Source organism: Rutidosis leptorrhynchoides, chromosome 6 (assembly GCF_046630445.1).
Source record: "Rutidosis leptorrhynchoides isolate AG116_Rl617_1_P2 chromosome 6, CSIRO_AGI_Rlap_v1, whole genome shotgun sequence".
Taxonomy (NCBI): Eukaryota; Viridiplantae; Streptophyta; class Magnoliopsida; order Asterales; family Asteraceae; genus Rutidosis; species Rutidosis leptorrhynchoides.
In genome coordinates this window covers 65,613,499-65,633,207 of record NC_092338.1, presented here as the reverse complement: position 1 = coordinate 65,633,207, position 19,709 = coordinate 65,613,499, and the positions used below count along the sequence as shown (strand labels likewise).

The 19,709-nt window shown below is 35.9% G+C and overlaps 1 protein-coding gene and 1 long non-coding RNA gene across 4 annotated transcripts; both read right to left on the bottom strand.

Annotated features, from left to right (window-relative positions):
* Positions 1–1,294: 1,294 nt before the first annotated feature.
* LOC139851619 (uncharacterized) lies at positions 1,295–2,728 on the bottom strand. The gene is made up of 3 exons (XM_071840714.1): positions 2,648–2,728; positions 1,824–1,882; positions 1,295–1,738 (listed from the first exon to the last, which is right to left on the bottom strand). Exons 1-3 carry the CDS (start codon positions 2,717–2,719, stop codon positions 1,396–1,398), a joined length of 474 nt encoding a protein of 157 aa, XP_071696815.1. The 5' UTR covers positions 2,720–2,728; the 3' UTR covers positions 1,295–1,395.
* A 12,077-nt stretch (positions 2,729–14,805) lies between these two features.
* On the bottom strand, positions 14,806–16,852 carry LOC139855928 (uncharacterized). 3 transcript variants are annotated; one of them, XR_011761607.1, is made up of 4 exons: positions 16,458–16,852; positions 16,194–16,355; positions 15,451–15,550; positions 14,806–15,188 (listed from the first exon to the last, which is right to left on the bottom strand). It is a non-coding gene; the product is annotated as an uncharacterized lncRNA (long non-coding RNA). The 3 variants fall into 3 exon arrangements; XR_011761605.1 differs by having other exon boundaries at positions 15,451–15,547; XR_011761606.1 differs by lacking the exon at positions 15,451–15,550.
* Between the last annotated feature and the right edge of the window lie 2,857 nt (positions 16,853–19,709).

Sequence of the window (19,709 nt, the reverse complement as noted above, 5' to 3'; positions counted from 1 at the left end):
AAATGGTTATTACTCAGCTAATTGGGTTGCAAAGTGATTGTAAAGAAGATAGATAGTGTAATAAATAAAATAAATAAATAAATAAATAGACCTGAAAGCAGCCCCAAGTTATAACTGCCGATTTAAGCTTTTCGAGCTCAGACGAAGATGAAGTTAAAAGACTCAAATCAATGACAGGTATGTCAGCAGCAACAGTCGTGGGAGATGACGTGGCATCAGTAGTAGCAACGTGACCATATTCTCGATGCGGTCTACGTATATATCTTTCTGGCAGTTGTTTACAGTCTGCAGCTATTTCTTGAACTTGCTTCTCGTTCATTGTCATTTCTTTATTTATTTGCATAATTGATCAATTATGTGTATGTAGGTGATAACTCTTATACAAATCAAGATATGTACTAGCTAGGTGATAATGAGATATACATGATATCCCTGCAAACGAGGTCATCTTTGTAATTTTGAACAGATCAACCGCCTTTTTTAGATAGCTGGTCAACTTTTAATGCAGTGTCATAAACATCTTGTTGTGAGGAAATATTTATTTATTTTTATTATGACTGATATAGGTTGGTAGTAGCACGGGTCATCAGTGAAATACGCAATGTACTGAAAATATTTTTTGGTTTTTAACTAATGACATCAGTGGATGTATAAATTACTTTGACAGTGAGAGATACATATCCAATATATAACGGTGAACTTTGTCACCTTGTACTCACTCAGTCACCCGCAATTTGTAAACACTAAACACGTATGTTTGAATGCAGAGTCATAACATTTCATTGAGATTGACATATATTTTATTTTTATCTATACTAATGTAATGATTAGTAAAACTACATAATAAAGCGATGAACACGAAACCAACGTTAAGCTTTTCTAACCAATGTCCTACTTTGCTACAGTATAAGATATGATGATAATAGCCGTTTTAATATTACGGACAATAGTAGATGATAAATGGAAGACATACATCACAGTTGGGTAACTCGAAGAGGTATACCTAAAGTGAGTCGGGTTTTGAGGCCAAAATTGAAGTTGTTTCTGGTCTTGTTGAAATACAATAAAATAAAGCCTATTGGTACGAAGTTCGTGAAAAAGTTGTTGGCGCCACATGACTACAACCTTCCCACAACACTCGGTAACGGTCAGGTTGTGGGAACTAGGGTTGTTAAGACAAGTCAAAGATTTGTTATGGATTTGTTATGTTTTTGGAATTGAATTCGTATTGAAAAAGACAAGTCAAAGATTTCCAAAACAATACTGTTCTAAACAAAGATTTTAATACTCCACAAATGACACAAGTCAAAGCTAAACTGATGTTCAAATTCCTACAACATACTCAATAGATAATTAGACATTCCCCAATATCTAATCTACCAAACTAACCACACTTTACTTTCTCTTCTTAGCAGATGGTTGTTGCTCTTCACCATCATCATCTTCCTCCTCTTCTGCTTCGTCATCCTCATCATCTTCATCATCATTATCCTGTTCATCATCATCGTCACCGTCATCATCATCACTTCCCTGATTACCGTTTGTTGCTGGATCCTCATCAGGGTCTCCTTCCTCATCATCGTCTCCTTCTTCACCTGAAAAATCCTCGTCTCCTGCATCATCATCATCATCAGGTTCCTCCACATCCTCATCATCTTCATCATCATCCTCTGTATCACTACCATCTTTTGCTTCATATTCAGTTTTCTCCCTCTTGTGAAGCTCAGCAAAAGAAAACCTACAATAGTTTCATCATATATTTCAGTTTAAACTTTAAACTACACTTCAATTTTTTAAAGCCACCATGTAAGAAACAAATCTACCTTTGATCATTTGCAGTCGATTTTGGTAATGTATCTGTGTCCTTCAGCCAAAACTCTTCCTGCAAGCACATACTCACTTGATGTTAGGATCAAAGTTTGATAAGTATACGCAACTATCAGCTTAACTAACAAAGATGCAGAGTGGCATTCAAGCAAGACATGAAGCAATCTAAGAATTTAGCATTAAAACGAGTTCCAGTTGACTTGTCAAGTTGCCATATAATTACTTGCTATGGTTAGATGATACCAAATTCTTGATGTTAAATATATCTGCATAACTTGTAACATAAAATCAGATTTACGGTATACTCAAACTACGTGTATTTACAAAAAGCAATATAAAAATAAAGGACGGAAATAACACCATGTTTGAAGCATAAGAGCAAATAGTCACATAGGTGTTGAAAGCTAGACATTCAGGTCTTACAAAATCAAGCATACTCGGACAAAATCAAAGGTCTTTTTGCATATAACTGCAAGTATACCTAAACAAATCCTGATTTCTTAGCCACTACAAGTATATCAGATATCATGAGTCCAAATTCAACAAAACATCGAACACCTTGTGTGCATCTAATCATATTCACATAACTCATAACTCTTATATAAATTAAAAAATAACATAACATTATGTGCACAGAGCATATTATACCGAATTGGAGTACATATGACTATATAAGTATATTACTAAAACCGCCAATTGTGTTAGAACATACGGAGTATAAAACTAAAAGCAAGTCACTACCAGATGTTTACACAAAAAAAAAAGTAAAATAAAAAACAGCAATAGCAAAGATTAGACAGATATATTTGTATCTATATACCATTGTAAGAAAGCAAGACATAAATCTTTGAGCCGACAAAATAGCTTCAAAAAACCCAGCTTCATAATCCATTTTCTTTTTATTGTGCAAACACCCTAAATTAGTGCCCAAATATTTCACCACTTCAAAAGAAAATATTTTGAAAAATATTTATATTTATAAAAATAAAAAATACAGTAAATAATTTTACAAGGTAAAGTGAAATTGAAAGGACTGATGGACTATTTGACTCAAATGTTGGGCTTTAGGGTTGTCCGCTCAGGTTTAGCTAGCTAGGATTTGTGTGGCGTGTCACGTGATAGAGTATTTTGTTTGGGTTGGTTATTTCGACCGATCTCTTCTTGGACCAGCAATATACCTTTTTAACAACGTTTTAACAATGGCTTTATTAGCCAAAGATCCCACCGAGAATTACATTTACTTCTACAATTAATTCAATTAAAAGAAAAAATTCTAGTAGAGTCGAATAGTTCGTTCTTCTTCACGGTAGGCGGAAACACAACACTATTACGATGCATCTTGTTCGTTATCCAACTGCTCTAATTCGAGAGAAAAACAACCTCATGAGCTCCCATAACAAACCCACATCCCCGAAAACACAGCTCGTATCAAAGGTTTCGAGACAAAACCGTCTCGCACTTGCGTCATCAAACCCGAAAAGTTCATCTTGAAACTACGCAAATTCTAAAATTTATATCTCAAAATCCAAATGCCTGATCAGCCTCAAATGTTTACCACGTGTAGATCAGTATATCTTATATCCACAGCCAAAAATCAAAGTCGGTCCTACGGTTAAGGAACCCGATATGAATTTTCTTCTGAAGCTGCGCATGAACATCAAAATCGCCAAAACTCGTTTTTTGCATCCAAATCGCCATCGTGCCCGACCTCGTAGTCTATAGCTCTGATACCACTTGTTAGGATTATTGGACCTAACAAGATGAGTGATTTATACCAATCAATCACTCACAAACGATAAACGAAGTAGCTAAAATAAGAACGATTAATAAAAACATAAAAACGACGCTTGAATTTTACGTGATTATATTCCAATTCCAAAATGCGGAGAATGGTTTACTCCACGGGTGCAAACCAGAATTTTATGCACATAATTTGTGAGTTACATGATATTATTTATAGGGAAAAAGAACCGGGAATGCAAATCGTATATGTAGTCCAAATCATGTATCAATTATGGATGTTCAAATTAAACTAGAATTCTTGGACGTGAGTTAACCTCACATTTGGTGAGATTATGTCACCATATGTGACATGTACTTTTCACAAGCAAAGCCAAATTCTCGATTGAATTTCTCACGTTATGACACACTTAATCTCAATTTCTTTGATTAAACCTACTTCACATCTAACAAGTCAAGGGGTGGAGATTTGTAAATCTTTTGTGAAAAAATTCGTGTAATTTGAGTAGCTTTGATTTAAAAATAATAATAAATCTATAGTTTATATTAAAATGCTAAAATAATGATGTAATAATTAGGCAATTTTTGAGCATAAAAAAAATCAAAAAAAAAAAAAAGTGAAAAAATTAGAAGGCATCTTGATTTTGATGATGTCATAAAAACTATTTAATTTTATATATAAAAACTAAATCCACAACACTAATTATCCATGTCATAAATAAAAAAGATAAATAAAAAAAAAAGGCTGGCATAAATCAAATACTAAACTACGAAATATAAACTCTAATATAGTAATAAAATCACCTTATTAAATTAATACATATCAAATTGTCACGGACTTATCTCAATAAGCTCACGTGCGGCACTTAGTCTCTACTAAGTCAGCCTTACTCGGACCTTATAATGATTCAAGTAACCAAAAGAGAAAATATTATAGAACAAGTGGAATTGAAGAAAATACTTATATTGCTTGAGAATGCTTTACAAGAGAGAATGTTTGAGATTTGAGGTGTGGTGTGCCAAATGAGACCACCCCTATTTATACTACTTCTAACACAAAATGGATGGCTAAGATTAATCTAAATCAATGGTTAGGATCTAAGTACTAGAAACTTCAAGTATATACATGGAGATAGATATTTCCATGAACATTCCATACCATTCCATGGAAGAACTCATGGGAAAGTTCTAGGGAGCTTCCATGATGTTCTTGGGCCTTCCATGAAGTTCTTGGGTTAAAACCCTTAATTGGGTCATAATCTTAGTGGGTTGGGCCACAAACTTATTGGGTTGTGACATTCTCCCCCACCTAAGCTCGCGACGTCCTCGTCGTGTGATCCTCGTGATACTTCTTGATTTTGTCTGTGAACTGCCACAATAAGTCTTCGGCTTCCCAGCTTGCTTCACTATCGGGCAAGTTACGCCACTTAACCAGGTATTCTCTATAGCTCGGCACACCTCGTCTCCGTACCGTTCGATGCAACAAGATATCTTCCACTTCACGATCGAACGAAGTCGCAACTGCCATTGGTGCTCGTTTGGAAACTCCTCGTTCTGGGTCTTCCTCGTCCCCATGATAAGGTTTTAGAAAACTTACGTGGAAGACTGGATGAATCTTTAATTTGGGCGGTAGTTGAACTCGATAAGATACATTCCCAACACGTCCAATTACCGGGAATGGGCCTTCATATCTCCGGATTAATCCTTTGTGCACCTTCCTAAATGTTTTGAATTGTTGAGGTAAAAGCTTCACCATCACTTGGTCCCCAACTTTGAACTCAACATGTCGTCTTTTCTCATCCGCCCATTTCTTCATTTTCTTGGCCGCCTTATCTAGTGATGCTCGCGCCAAGTCGGCTTGTTCGTGCCACTCCTTCATCGTTCTATAAGCGGCTGGGCTGCTTCCATCATATGAAGCGGCCAAAGCATTCGGGGTCAATGGTTGGCGTCCTGTCACCAACTCAAAAGGACTCTTCCCCGTGGACTCACTCCTTTGCATGTTATAAGAGAACTGAGCAATATCAAGAAGCTTAGCCCAATCATGTTGATTTGCACTTACATAGTGTCGAAGATAGAGCTCCAATAGTGCATTCACCCTTTCCGTCTGTCCGTCTGTTTGGGGATGAAAACTCGTGGAGAAATTCAAGTCCGTCCCCATGATCTTGAACAACTCCGTCCAAAAACGCCCTGTGAACCTCGGATCTCGATCACTTACTATCACATGCGGTATCCCCCAATACTTCACCACATTCTTGAAAAATAGTTTTGCGGTTTCATCCGCGGTAACTTCGGATGATGCGGCTATGAAGGTACCATACTTAGAAAACCGGTCTACCACGACTATAATACTCCCACACCCTTCCGACTTAGGTAAGCAAGTAATGAAGTCCATGGAAACACTCTCCCATGGTCCTTTCGGTGTAGGTAGCGGCTGTAATAGTCCTCCTGGTTGGCGTTGCTCTATCTTATCTTGTTGGCATATTAGGCATGTTCGCACGTACGTCTCTACGTCGTCTTCCATCCTTGGCCAATAATAAGTGCCTTCTACTAATGCCATTGTCCTCTTGATACCTGGATGACCAGCCCACTTTGAATCATGACACTCCTTCAAGATTGTCCGTCTAAGATCACCCCACTTAGGCACATATAACCGGTCTCCTTTGGTGAATAATAGATCACCCTTGAGCCAAAACCTTCGCGTTTTCCCATCTCGAGCCAATCCAACAAGGTTTTTGGCTATAGGATCATGCTCTAATCCCTCCTTTATACGATCTTGAAGGAAGAATTGTGGTTTTGTGATCGCTGCAAACTCCACCTTACGACTTAGGGCATCAGCTACCACATTGGCTTTCCCAGACTTATACTCCAACACATAGTCAAATTCGGCTAGGAAGTCTTGCCAACGAGCTTGTTTGGGACTCAACTTCTTTTGGGTTTGAAAATAACTCGTTGCCACATTATCCGTCTTGATCACGAACCTTGATCCCAAAAGATAATGTGTGACGATCGCTCCAAATCCATATGGACAATACGTCATTCATTGATTTCATTGCGAGGTATTTGACCTCTATATGATACGTTTTGTAAACATTGCATTCTTTTGAAAAGGCACACCATAAATGAATATTTAAATCAAAGGTTTTTAACATCTGATGATTTCTACATATAGACAATCACTGTAAATAATAGTTTACAATAGTACTTCCGTTGACAGTACAGTCAAAATAAGATACATGGTGATGATTTGGTGAATGCAACGTTTCCTTGAAAAATATGCCATGTATGACTCCATGCACATAGCTTGTCTAATATATAAGCAAACAGCGGAAGACTTCTAGAAACCTGAGAATAAACATGCTTCAAGTGTCAACACAAAGGTTGGTGAGTTCATAGTTTTAATATTACACATAATCCGTATATCAATGTGGATTTACAAAAGTTCAGTTGTTTTATTCAAAACGTTTATCAATAGGTTTTACATAAAAGGTGGATCACAAGATTTCAGTTATTTCATCCGAAACGTTTATCAATAGGTTTTACATAAAAGGTGGATCACAAGATTTCAGTTGTTTCATCCGAAACGTTTATCAATAGGTTTTACATAAAAGGTGGATCACAAGATTTCAGTTGTTTCATCCGAAACGTTTATCAATAGGTTTTACATAAAAGGTGGATCACAAGATTTCAGTTATTTCATCCGAAACGTTTATCAATAGGTTTTACATAAAAGGTGGATCACAAGATTTCAGTTGTTTCATCCGAAACGTTTATCAATAGGTTTTACATAAAAGGTGGATCACAAGATTTCAGTTGTTTCATCCGAAACGTTTATCAATAGGTTTTACATAAAAGGTGGATCACAAGATTTCAGTTGTTTCATCCGAAACGTTTATCAATCGGTTTTACATAAAAGGTGGATCACAAGATTTCAGTTGTTTCATCCGAAACGTTTATCAATCGGTTCTACAAAATTGAGCACCCTGGTAACTAAACTTTAATGCTTATATAATTTGTACCCTTTGTATAATCATCTTAATAATACACGCAAACCAACGTGTACGCTTCTCAAATAGCATACGTCCGTTAAAAGGCTAGTGCTCTAGCTCGGACGGGGATATCAAGCCCTATGGATCCATATACTACTACTCGCGCCCACCAGTTCTTATAACTGGCAGTTACTAGTTACCAAAGCTAAGGGATTTTCGGTTCAAACTCAGTGTAGAATTTAGTATGTACTTGTATCCATTGCGTTTAAAATAAAGTGCATGTATTCTCAGCCCAAAAATATAGATTGCAAAAGCAATTAAAAAGGGAGCAAATGAAACTCACGCATATAAATATTGTATATCGGTTAATAAAGCATTTGCATGTATTCTCAGCCCAAAAATGTAGAGAGTAAAAGGGATCATATGAAACTCACTGTTTAATATTGATATACAATATTGCAGGAAAGCACGTAGACGCATCGGAGATGATAAACACGAGGTTTGATTCACAAAAAAATACCCCCGAACATTACCCATAACCTCCTTGTCAATAACCCATAATTTCCTTAGCTCTAGCTTGCTCGAAAACTCATTTTGAAAAATACTTGGACAGCACTCCGTCGTAATATTTTATGTACATTATTATTTTTGTATCGCAAAAATAATAACACTAATAATAAAAATAATAAGATTAATAATAATCTTATTATTATTAATAATAATAATAATAATAATAATAAAATAAATAAATACGGAGTAAAAATAATATATATGTGTGTGTGATTTATCTGGCCAAAACTCGAGAATTTATAGCACTTGGCCTGAAATCTGGAGTCATGCGACTCGCATGGAAATGGCCTTCTGGCCATGCGACTCGCATGAGGACCAGGGACAGCTCACATTGATTTGTAATTTAGCTCGTCGACATAATTAAATATTAATATAATATATATAATTTAAATAATTAATTATATATTATATTAAATTCACGTGCATAGTTGACTTGTAATTTTTGTTCCGATAAGTCGTACGTCATCACTCGACTTATGTCCCGGTTCTGGTTTTTCGAATGTCCTTTCGTACGCTGAGAAAACTTGCATTTTACGTTTCGTGACACGTACCTTTGTCAAAATATAGCCTTAAGTTATCCATAAACTATACCACTCATAGTATATCTTAAACTTTCGAGTATTTTGGTCATTTACTTCTATAAATCATCATCTCGTTATTTGCTAAAAATACATTTTAAAATAGTGTTTTACTGTAGCAAAGTTACTGTAGCAAAGTCAAATTTTACTGTAGCAATTCACTGTAGCAAAGTCAATTTCACTGTAGCAAATAGTGATTTTCGAAAACACTGTAGCATTTTGAGTAATGTGGCAATTTGAAAACACTGTAGCAAATTAGTGTTTAACTGGTTCATCTTAAACGCTTTAGTTAACTTATCTAAATATCAATTGAATCAATAAACGAATGTTACTATCGTTTATTATATATATGTATATATCTTTTTAATATACATAAATCAGTTTTTAAATACACATTGGACGTTATTTATAAATAAATTTTAATAATAAATATTTAAATTTATCATATACATTAAAATAGATATTTAAACCAATAAGTTTAATGTACGGTATCAAACAATTAATACATTGTTACCTTTTCATGTTATAGTATATATGTATCTTTTTACATATAATTGTTCGCGAATCGTCGAAAACAACCGAAGGTATTTAAATATATAAAAGTAATTCAAAAATTTTGAGATTCAGTTTTACAGACTTTGCTTATCGTGTCGGAATGTTAATCATACAAAGATTAAGTTTAAATTTAGTCGAAATTTCTGGGTCATCACATAATGCCTCCATGTCCTCAAACAATGAACCACCGCCGTCATCTCCTTCTCCTGCACAGTGTACTTCCTTTCCGCCTCGTTAAGTTTCCGGCTTTCGAATGCGATCGGGTGACCCTCTTGCATTAGAACTCCTCCAATAGCAAAGTCCGATGCGTCTGTGTGTAACTCGAACGGAATGGTCACATCCGGAAGTCTCAACACCGGTTCTTCCATGACCGCTCCTTTCAACTCTTCGAATGCTGCTTGACATTTCTCATCCCACAACCAAGCTTTGTTCTTCTTTAACAATTCTGTCAATGGAGCCGCTTTCGCCGAGTATCCCTTGATAAAACGACGATAGTAGTTTACTAAACCAAGAAAAGATCGTAAATCAGTCACCTTCATTGGTGCCTCCCACTCTTGAATTGCCTTGACCTTAGCCCCGTCCATGAGTAACTTCCCATTTTTAATTCGATGTCCAAGAAATCCACCTCCTCTAATCCGAATGAACATTTCTCTAGCTTCACATACAACTCGTTGTCCCTTAGTACTTGGAATACTTGCTTCAAGTGCCTCACATGATCTTTCATGGTATCGCTATACACGACTATGTCATCCAGGTACACCACGACAAACTTGTCGAGGAACGGGTGGAATAATTTGTTCATCAAAGTACAAAATGTGGCAGGGGCATTGGTTAAACCAAAGGGCATGACTAGGAATTCATAAGCGCCATACCTCGTCACGCATGTGGTCTTAGCCTCATCTCCTTCGGCAATTCGGACTTGATAATATCCCGATCTCAAGTCTAACTTGGAGAAGTATCTCGCCTTCCTAAGTTGATCGAACAAATCAGCAATAAGTGGGATTGGGTATTTGTTCTTGATAGTTACCTTGTTGAGTGCCCGGTAATCTATACACATCCGCAAGGACCCATCCTTCTTTCTTTGAAATAGCACCGGAGCACCATACGGGGATTTTGACGGTCGGATGTATCCCGCATCCAGCAACTCCTTGAGTTGTCTTCGCAACTCCTCTAACTCGGGTGGTGGCATTCGGTATGGGGCTTTGGAAGGTGGTTTTGATCCCGGCTCCAACTCGATCGCATGGTCAACCTCCCTCCTAGGTGGTAACTTCTTTGGTAACTCCTTGGGCATGACATCCTTGAACTCATCGAGGACCTTCTCAATCTCCTTGGGTACCTCTAGTTTTCCCTTATCTTCGACCGTCTCTTGCTTTGCTACCGCTAAATAGCATGTCTCATTCTTGTTGTACCCCTTCTTGAATTGCATGGCCGAAAGTGACTTGGATGCACTCTTGCTTCCACGTTCGGTTGACACCATACAAGTCTTCTCACCATCCAAGATACACAGTGAATTAGCAAACGGCATAGGAAAACCGCGTACCTTATCTAGGAACTCCATCCCAAGTACTAACTTGAAGTCGTCCATAGGCACGACTGAGAGATCAATCATTCCTTCCCATTCTCCAATCTTCACATATACGTCTTTAGCCACCCCACTAATCGGTCTGGCACTCGTGTTCACCGTCTTCATCATGCCACTCTCTTTTGTTTCCTTAAGTCCTAGCCTTTTGGCTTCATCGGTGGAGATAAAGTTATGAGTTGCTCCCGTATCCACCAAAGCTCGTACCCGATCTCCACAAATGTTAATATCTACGAATTGGAGTCCTTTAGCCACTACCTTGGGTATCTCCGTCTTGGCCTTGATTGCGTTGAGGATATGCATTGATCCTATGCACCGCTCCTCATCCTGACAACCCGCCTTTTGAGCTTCCATAGCATGAAGGCTAGCTTTCTTCGGACAATCTCGGGCTCTATGCGGTCCATCACATATGAAACATCCATCATTCTTGTAAGAAGTTTTTATGCTCTTGTTATTCCCGGTTGGTGGCTTACGTGTATTATCATTCCTTGATTGGGCGGGCTTATCTCCCCCACCTTTCTCATGGCTCACCTTCTTATCTTTTGACTTGAACGAATCTTTCCTATTAGCATGGTCGACTAGTGCCTCCGCTTGAGCAATTGCGGTGGCAAGGTCTTGGACTCCTCGTCTCTCCAACTCCGTTTTAGCCCAAGGTTGCAAACCATCGAGAAAATAGAAGAGGAGAATATCATCGGGAATATTTGGGACCTCCAGGCTAAGGTTCGTGAATTCTTTAATATACTCCCGAATCGTCCCGGAATGATGTAATTTACGTAGACGACTCATCGCATCCTTTTGAGCATTCTTGGGGTAGAATTGATTCTTAAGTTCAGTAAGGAAATCATCCCAAGTATCAATAGTAACCGTACCTTTCTCGATATCTCCATATCGACGACGCCACCATAACGCTGCGGTATCCTTCAGGTAACGGGTTGCCGTCTTGATCTTCATTGCATCATCCACTATGTTGACTCCCTCCAAGTATTGTTCCATCTCCCATATAAAATCATCAACCGATCGGGCTTCCCGCTTCCCCACGAACGGTGACGGCTTGGGAACGTCCACCTTCGGATCATTGCATCCAGTGTTGCTACCCCCACTAGCCATGAATCTCAAACAAGAGTTCATGTTGGTTTGTAAATCCACGAGGCGTTGGTGAATAGTGGAGACCTCCCCCTCCATTTCGCCTCGTAATCTCACCCATGAGCATACCCCTTAAGTCATGGATCTCACGTCGCATGTCAACGTCTAGCACGTTGATTGCACTCTTGCAATCATCTTTCAATTCGTCAAAGTCCCCGTCCAAACCATCCAAACGTTGGTGGACGTCTTCGACCTTTGCTTTCACGTCGTCCATGGATGTCTCTACATCCATGATCCTCTTGTCCAAGTTTGCGACAAAGTCTTTGGACATACCTCGGTTCTTCTTGGCTCCTTGTCGAGTCTCTACCCGACCACGAGTCTCATCACCCATCACACCACTTGTTGCGCTCACATTCTTCTCGGTCTCGGTTGCCATCTCCTTGAATCGACCTTGCTCTTGATACCAAATGTCACGGACTTATCTCAATAAGCTCACGTGCGGCACTTAGTCTCTACTAAGTCAGCCTTACTCGGACCTTATAATGATTCAAGTAACCAAAAGAGAAAATATTATAGAACAAGTGGAATTGAAGAAAATACTTATATTGCTTGAGAATGCTTTACAAGAGAGAATGTTTGAGATTTGAGGTGTGGTGTGCCAAATGAGACCACCCCTATTTATACTACTTCTAACACAAAATGGATGGCTAAGATTAATCTAAATCAATGGTTAGGATCTAAGTACTAGAAACTTCAAGTATATACATGGAGATAGATATTTCCATGAACATTCCATACCATTCCATGGAAGAACTCATGGGAAAGTTCTAGGGAGCTTCCATGATGTTCTTGGGCCTTCCATGAAGTTCTTGGGTTAAAACCCTTAATTGGGTCATAATCTTAGTGGGTTGGGCCACAAACTTATTGGGTTGTGACAAAATGCTCATTTGTTACATAATTTATTCAACGTGTTTCTGTTCTTCTTCTCAACAAGAATATGCACTCTTCCATCCCTTGCAATTTGATAACAATATCAAGTTCTTTTTTGTGCTTTCCACATGATTTTTATGTTATCGAATGATATAGCAGATTTTATTATTATCATTTGAATAATATTTTTTTGTATTTTTTTGTTAATCAATAGTCGATAATCTAATATAATTCTTAATTTTAATCATGAATAAATGTATTCGTTTATATCAGATGGTTAATTTAATTCATAAATATTAGCATTTTTAACCCTAATTTTGTTAAAATACAAATAATTTTTTATGTCTGAATAGGAATTTATGATTTATTTAGGGTCTGAAACCATCTTTTGCGTCTTTGTTCCTCTTTGCTTTTACGTTTCTTCAATATTATTGTTCCAGATCCAACAAGAAGCGCTCATTTCCTCCGATTTCTTCCGTATCAGGTTTCTTTTCTATTTCTTTGCTCAAATATTTTCTTCTTTTTATGCTTTTGTCATGCCTTCTCCACAAAAACTGATACGGGTTTTCTTATATTACAATAAATCACTAAACTTTATGATATAGTCTGTTGATTGACTAATTAGGTGTTTCTATATATTTTAGTGTAGGTGCAACTAATTCAAATCATTCATTTTTATATGAATATCTTCAGTATGACATTATCGAATTCATATGTATATCGGGGGCTTTGAGTAATTTATGGTAATTAGAACTTGATTTGAGTAGTTAATGATAACTGTAACTTCATTTGAGCAATTTATGAACTGCGTATATTTAATGTTTTCATGTATGTAGGACTAAAGCTTAGCTATTCATCTCATTGTCTGGCTACTTTAAAAGCTAATCTAAGGTAACTAATAATTAGTTATTTTTTAAGCATAAAAAATATTAAAAATAAATAGAAAAAATTAGAAGGCATCTTGATGATGTTATAAAAATTAATTAATTATATATATATAAATTAAATCCACAATTAAAGATTATACGGAGTACTATGTATCTGTTTAACTAATGAAATTACAAATAATGGTTTTATAGTAATTGATACTCATTTGGTTTTATACTAGTCAAAGACCCGCGAATTCGCGAAATTTTTTTATGAAGCTTTTGTTATATTAAAGGAGGAATAACATGAAATGATGATGATATGCAAATATAACACCGTTAGAACACAAAAAATCCAAATTGAAATAAAATATCTACTTACAAAATAAACAAACATTATATAGGAATAGCTTCTCATTTGTGATTAAACGACTCCAATCTATGTAAATAGATGTGTGAGTAACGTCATTGATGTTTGTCTTATATTATAGTTTGTATGTCATTGACTTTTTTTCTAAGTCGAAATACGTAATGGGTTTGTCTGTCAATAATAATCTTATAGATGAATAAAAGTTAAACATTGAGTATAGATCAAATGATATTAAAATGTATTTAAAATGTTTAAATTGTTTTGTACCTGATCAAGGAAACTGTAATAAATATAGTTGAAAAATTATTCATTAGAATGAGGAAGGTATGTATATTATCTTATCTAAAAAGAACTTCGGGACATGAACTCCGATTTGTTGATTTTAATTGTAAAGATGCATAATTGTCACGATATTCGGCCAACGATATTCCTATAACAAACTAAACCATAAACAATCTTTTATGCTTGTAATTGTAATATCACAAAACTTCTTAGTTGAATTGTACATGTAGCTGTAATCAATAATTGAAAATGTCCATTTGGGTTTTATAAAACTAAAGGAAAAGAATGTGTCCATGTAGCTATAACCAATAATTGGAATATGATAAAGCAGCAGATTTCTAGCCATTTCCTAAAGAAAATGTCCATTTGGGTTAGTAACAATTACGGAGTATAACCAAAGGAAAAAGGTGAAAATAGCATGATTAGAAGATCGAGACAAACATATTATATTAGAAGCGGGCCTTTCTTGCATAAGACCCTATTAATCATTTTCAGTAACTTACATTACCTTAATAATACCAATACAGTTTGGTAATTCTATAGTTTCCGAAAAAGAATATGACCGTTATCTAACCTTTACTATCCTTACTCGTCGGTTTTATCAAAATGCAAGTGTATATCGCCTTCACATCTGTGACAATATGCAAGGAACGCCTATAAAAAATAAAAAATAAATTTTAAAGTGAATCAGAAATCTAAGATTTGTTTAATAAATGAACTGCATATTTAAAGTACCATAACATCTATAAGCTTAGAATAATCAACAGAACAAACAATGTGAGACAAATGATGATAGTCTCCAAACCACCTCAAGCGGTAAACCTATACAATGAAAATGCAATAATACACTATTAAAGTTTATAAATCAAACACGGTAATGTTTATAATAATTTTGTATGGATAACTATAAACCTCTCTACAAAGTGATTCAAAGAAGATTTTGACATCAGACTGAGTAGGTTTATTCAAATAATATAAAGATCACATACATACAACCAAACGAACATTCATCAAATTCATTCGCAAATAAAACACACCAATAGGACATGTTTGATTAGACTGATCTCTTTCCTACATGACTTACTTGGTTTTCTCTTCTTGCCTGCTAAAAACACAACCAACATGTCTGCTAACAAAACACAACCAACATGTCTTTTAACAAAACACAACCAACATGCGACCTGCTAACAATGCGGACAATAAAAATGACAATTTAGTCTTATTTTTTATGGGTTGATTTGGGATATAACTTATCTAAACTGGGTCAAATTGAAGTAAACAAAACTTCTAGTCACAACAGGAAGAATGTCAAATGCCTAGAATGACATAAATCTGTTTCAGTATAAATTTTCCTAAACTATATTATTTAGTATAGTTACTGAGATAATTATTGTGATGTCATTATATAAAACCAACTGATTGAAAAAATAAAGCCATAATTTACAATAAGTTCAAGTGAGTTAAATAGTACTTTTCAAGCTAACCAAACATAAGCGTCTTATCCGCAACTAATACAACTACAGTACGTAGAGGTTGTCGACATATGTACTCATTAATGGAACTGATTATCAATTTAGAGTTAGTGTTATCTCTAAAATATTAAACAGCCAAAGTCAAAAGAAAATTAGCTAAAACAAAAAACGGTCACGTGTAAATAGCTACGTAGTAATACGTAAGACCTAAATCATTTTGTCTACAAAACTGGAGCATATAAAAAATCATATAGTTATTGTAATCGTAACTGAAACGTAATTAGTTCCAGAACAATCTAAAATTGGGCTAAAATTGGTTTGGGTGAAACTGAAACAAATCTATAAAATAACTTACCCACTTGGACGATTGAAATTGTAGTTGTAACCATTAATGATTAATGTATGTCAAAAGCTCTTAATTTTACTTTATATGAGCGAGATATTTCTCTGTGGCTTCCTTTGCAGCTTCAACCTCTGCATCCTTGCCCATGACCAATAACCGCAAAACTGACAACTCCTTCCAAAATAGGGCAGAGGCAGCAAAACATTAAGTTGTGTCTTTTAACAATATGTACGAAAGGAATCGAGATAAAGAAAAACAAATGGATATATTATATACTTCTTGTTGGTAAAAAGAGTATTTTGTGTTCAGGCTCATTCTGGTAGTCAGCATCTCGCCACTGAGACAGTGAGACGTAGTAGATCCATGATTCCATGAAGTACAACGGGTGCGAAAATGAATCCTGTCATCAGAATCATGTCAGTCGCAATTGAGGCCATATCTAGAGAACAACTTCTGCTCCAAAAGTAAAAGAATAATATATTAAAGAAGGCTAGATTAATATAGCAGAATTTGCAACATTTTCTCGGTTCACAACCATCCTAAAATATGTTGTCACATCCGAGCTATTAATCTGTTGATAACCATTCAATCACGACCTATTCCATACCAAAAAATATAATATTTCATATAATGGTTAATGTGATTTAGTTTAGTGTGACATACCTTGAGGGGTAGTAGACTTTAACGCCTTACATATTGAAGATTTATCAAAAGAAATGAATATCTCGATCATAAATTCTTATTTTTATGCAAAACACCTGTAACTTATTTTAATGTAATTAAAAATAATCTTGTAAACTGCATATTGAGACATGACTTGCTTTGGTTGTTGTGTAGTAAACCATTGGATCTTTTTCCTATCAAGATCTGTCATTTATTCATAAAATGGTATGTCATTAAGTGAATGAGGTCTAACACACAAAAAAAACCCAACAAATATACCATGAAATGTAAAATAAACAAATCAAAATTAGATTGGGTACAAACCTTGCAGCTTCATTTTCAGTATCAAACAATCTAAGATGGATGTTGTTAGTGCATATTTTGTAATCTCTAGTTCCATGAACTTTAACGTTTTATTCGATCATGTTGTAACCTGTAATATTATTAAACGTTGATTGTCGATGTGTTATTTTATATTTGTAAACGTTTAAATATAATTCGTAATATTATTCGACAGTCGGCCGACTGACATGGTCAGTCGACCGACTGTCATCCACTGTCGACCGACATAGGAACTGAAGTATTTAAGCCTAATTAATCTTCATTAATTTCGGTTAACAACTCTGCACATTACACACACACGAAAACAGTTCTTGGTCGAGTCTCTCTCAATCTTCATGTCCAAATACCACAGAATGTCAGTCTAGGCTTCGTGTTTATCAAGATCTAGTCTTGGTTTGACTTGTACGAACCCGAAAACTCATAGATATTCGTTTAAGCTCTTTCTAGTGTTATTTCGCCTCTAGATCGTGTTAGGTTGATTCTAAGATCCTCTCTTAGCGTCTACAAAGTGGTATCAGAGCTTTGGCTTGCTGAATCAATTGTTTTAAACGAATTCTTGGTATATTTTTGGGTCAAAAATTGGTTTTGGATTGAATTTTGTATACTTTTACGTTAAACCTTTGGTTTTAATTGCTTTAGAGTGTTTACAGAAGTCATTCTTAGTTGCTTAAGGTGTTGGTCAGTAGTTTTAGTTCAAAAATTGAGCTTGAAATCGTTTAGAAGTCAAAAACCTGTTTTTTTTTATTCTAGCTCTGAAAGAAAGTACAGTCGACCGACTTAGGAGACAATCGACCGATTTTCGTGTATTTCGACCGATTGTCATCAGTTCGACCGATTGTCTGTAAACCGACCGACATATACTAAACCGACCGACTTAAGTTGTAAACCGACCGACTTAAGATCTAAACCGACTGATTGAAGGAACATCGACCGATTGAAAAAAGTACTACCAGTTTACTAAATGTAAACAGAACTTTGACCAATTAACCATTGACAATCGACCGACTGTATCTGTTCATCGACCGACTGTAGCTGTTCATCGACCGACTGTCACCAACAGTCGACCGACTTAGGATCAGATTCAACTTTAATTAAATTTTAAAATGTCTGATCAGGCAATGGTAATTACTTCCGGCGTTCAAAACATTTTACTATCTGATAGTGAATCAGGTAGTGCCAATCGTGCTCCTAGACTTGATAATACAAATGATTACATTAGATGGAGGGCTAGGTTCATGAATTACATTAGAGGCCTTGACCCTAGAATGTGGGATTTGATACAACATGAATATAAAGAGCCTTTAGGTACTGATGGTAATAGTAAAAAGTATGAAGATTATAGCGTAACAGAAAAAGAAACATATGCCTTAGAATGTAGATGTTATGCTCAATTGACCCAGGGTTTAGACGGTGATATTTATCATCAATATCAAATGCACTTAACTTCATATTCTCTTTGGAATGCTATTAAGATAGGTGTCGAAGGAAATAAGGCGTATCGTGAAAAGAAAGCTAAAGTAATCAAAAGTGAATGGAAAAGGTTTGCTGCTCTAAGTCATGAAACGTTAGAAGAGACAATCATTCGTTATCGTCATCTTGTCTCTGAATTGGGTAACTTAGGTGTAGAAGTTATAGAACAGAAAGCTATCAAACAATTAACAGATGGTTTACCACACAAGTGGGATACGTTTATTGAACAGATAGAAGACAGAGCTTCGTCTGCTGGTGAATCACTGACCCTAGATAAATTCACATCAAAATTGATGGTAAAGGACTTGGATATGGAAACCAAGAAGAAACATCTTGAGGGTCAACAGAGTCCTATAATTTACAAAGCTGGTACTTCTGGATTGAGCAATGTTCATGCTCCCTTACAAACAGCGTTTGTTTCTAATGATAGTGCTGTAAATAGATCACAACCTGCTCAAAATGTGATGTTTCCAACCCAAGTAAATAAGCCTAGTAGTACAAATCAGTCCACCATTAGACAGGAGCTAAAAACTGTAGTTCTCAACACTGAGAATTTAAGAACTAGGCCCCTTTCAGTTGTAGAGGAAGATATGGCTTTAGTTGCTTTGGTAGTTAATTCTTATAATGAAATGGTTGGTGGTCAAATTGGTAATGCTCATTTAGAAGCAGAAGATTATGAGCAGATTGATGAGGATGAACTTGAAAAGATGGATATCCTCTGGGCTATGGGTAGTGTGATTAGACGAGCGAAGAAATTTCTGAAAAGGACAGGTCAACAGAGCTTAGGTGTTACTAGTGATACTAAGTTAGGTTTTGATATGTCAAAAGTGAGATGTTTTAATTGCAATGAGTTAGGACACTTCAAAAGAACATGTACCAGGCCACAGAAAACTGGTTTTCACAACCCATTTCACAATCAGTATAATAAGACAAAGGTTAATGTGCCAGTTGAAACAACGAGCAGTGATACTATCAGAAATGATAAAGCAAAAGGCTTAATTGCAACATATTCAGACGAAGGTTGTGATTGGACAGTATTTGCTGATGATGAAA

Excerpts from the sequence above, each read along its gene's own strand:
- LOC139851619 (XM_071840714.1), bottom strand. The coding sequence starts at position 2,719 with ATGGATTATGAAGCTGGGTTTTTTGAAGCTATTTTGTCGGCTCAAAGA. Across the intron at positions 1,883-2,647 it reads TGTCTTGCTTTCTTACAATG|GAAGAGTTTTGGCTGAAGGA; the intron begins GTATATAGATAC and ends ATGTGCTTGCAG. Across the intron at positions 1,739-1,823 it reads TCGACTGCAAATGATCAAAG|GTTTTCTTTTGCTGAGCTTC; the intron begins GTAGATTTGTTT and ends AAACTATTGTAG.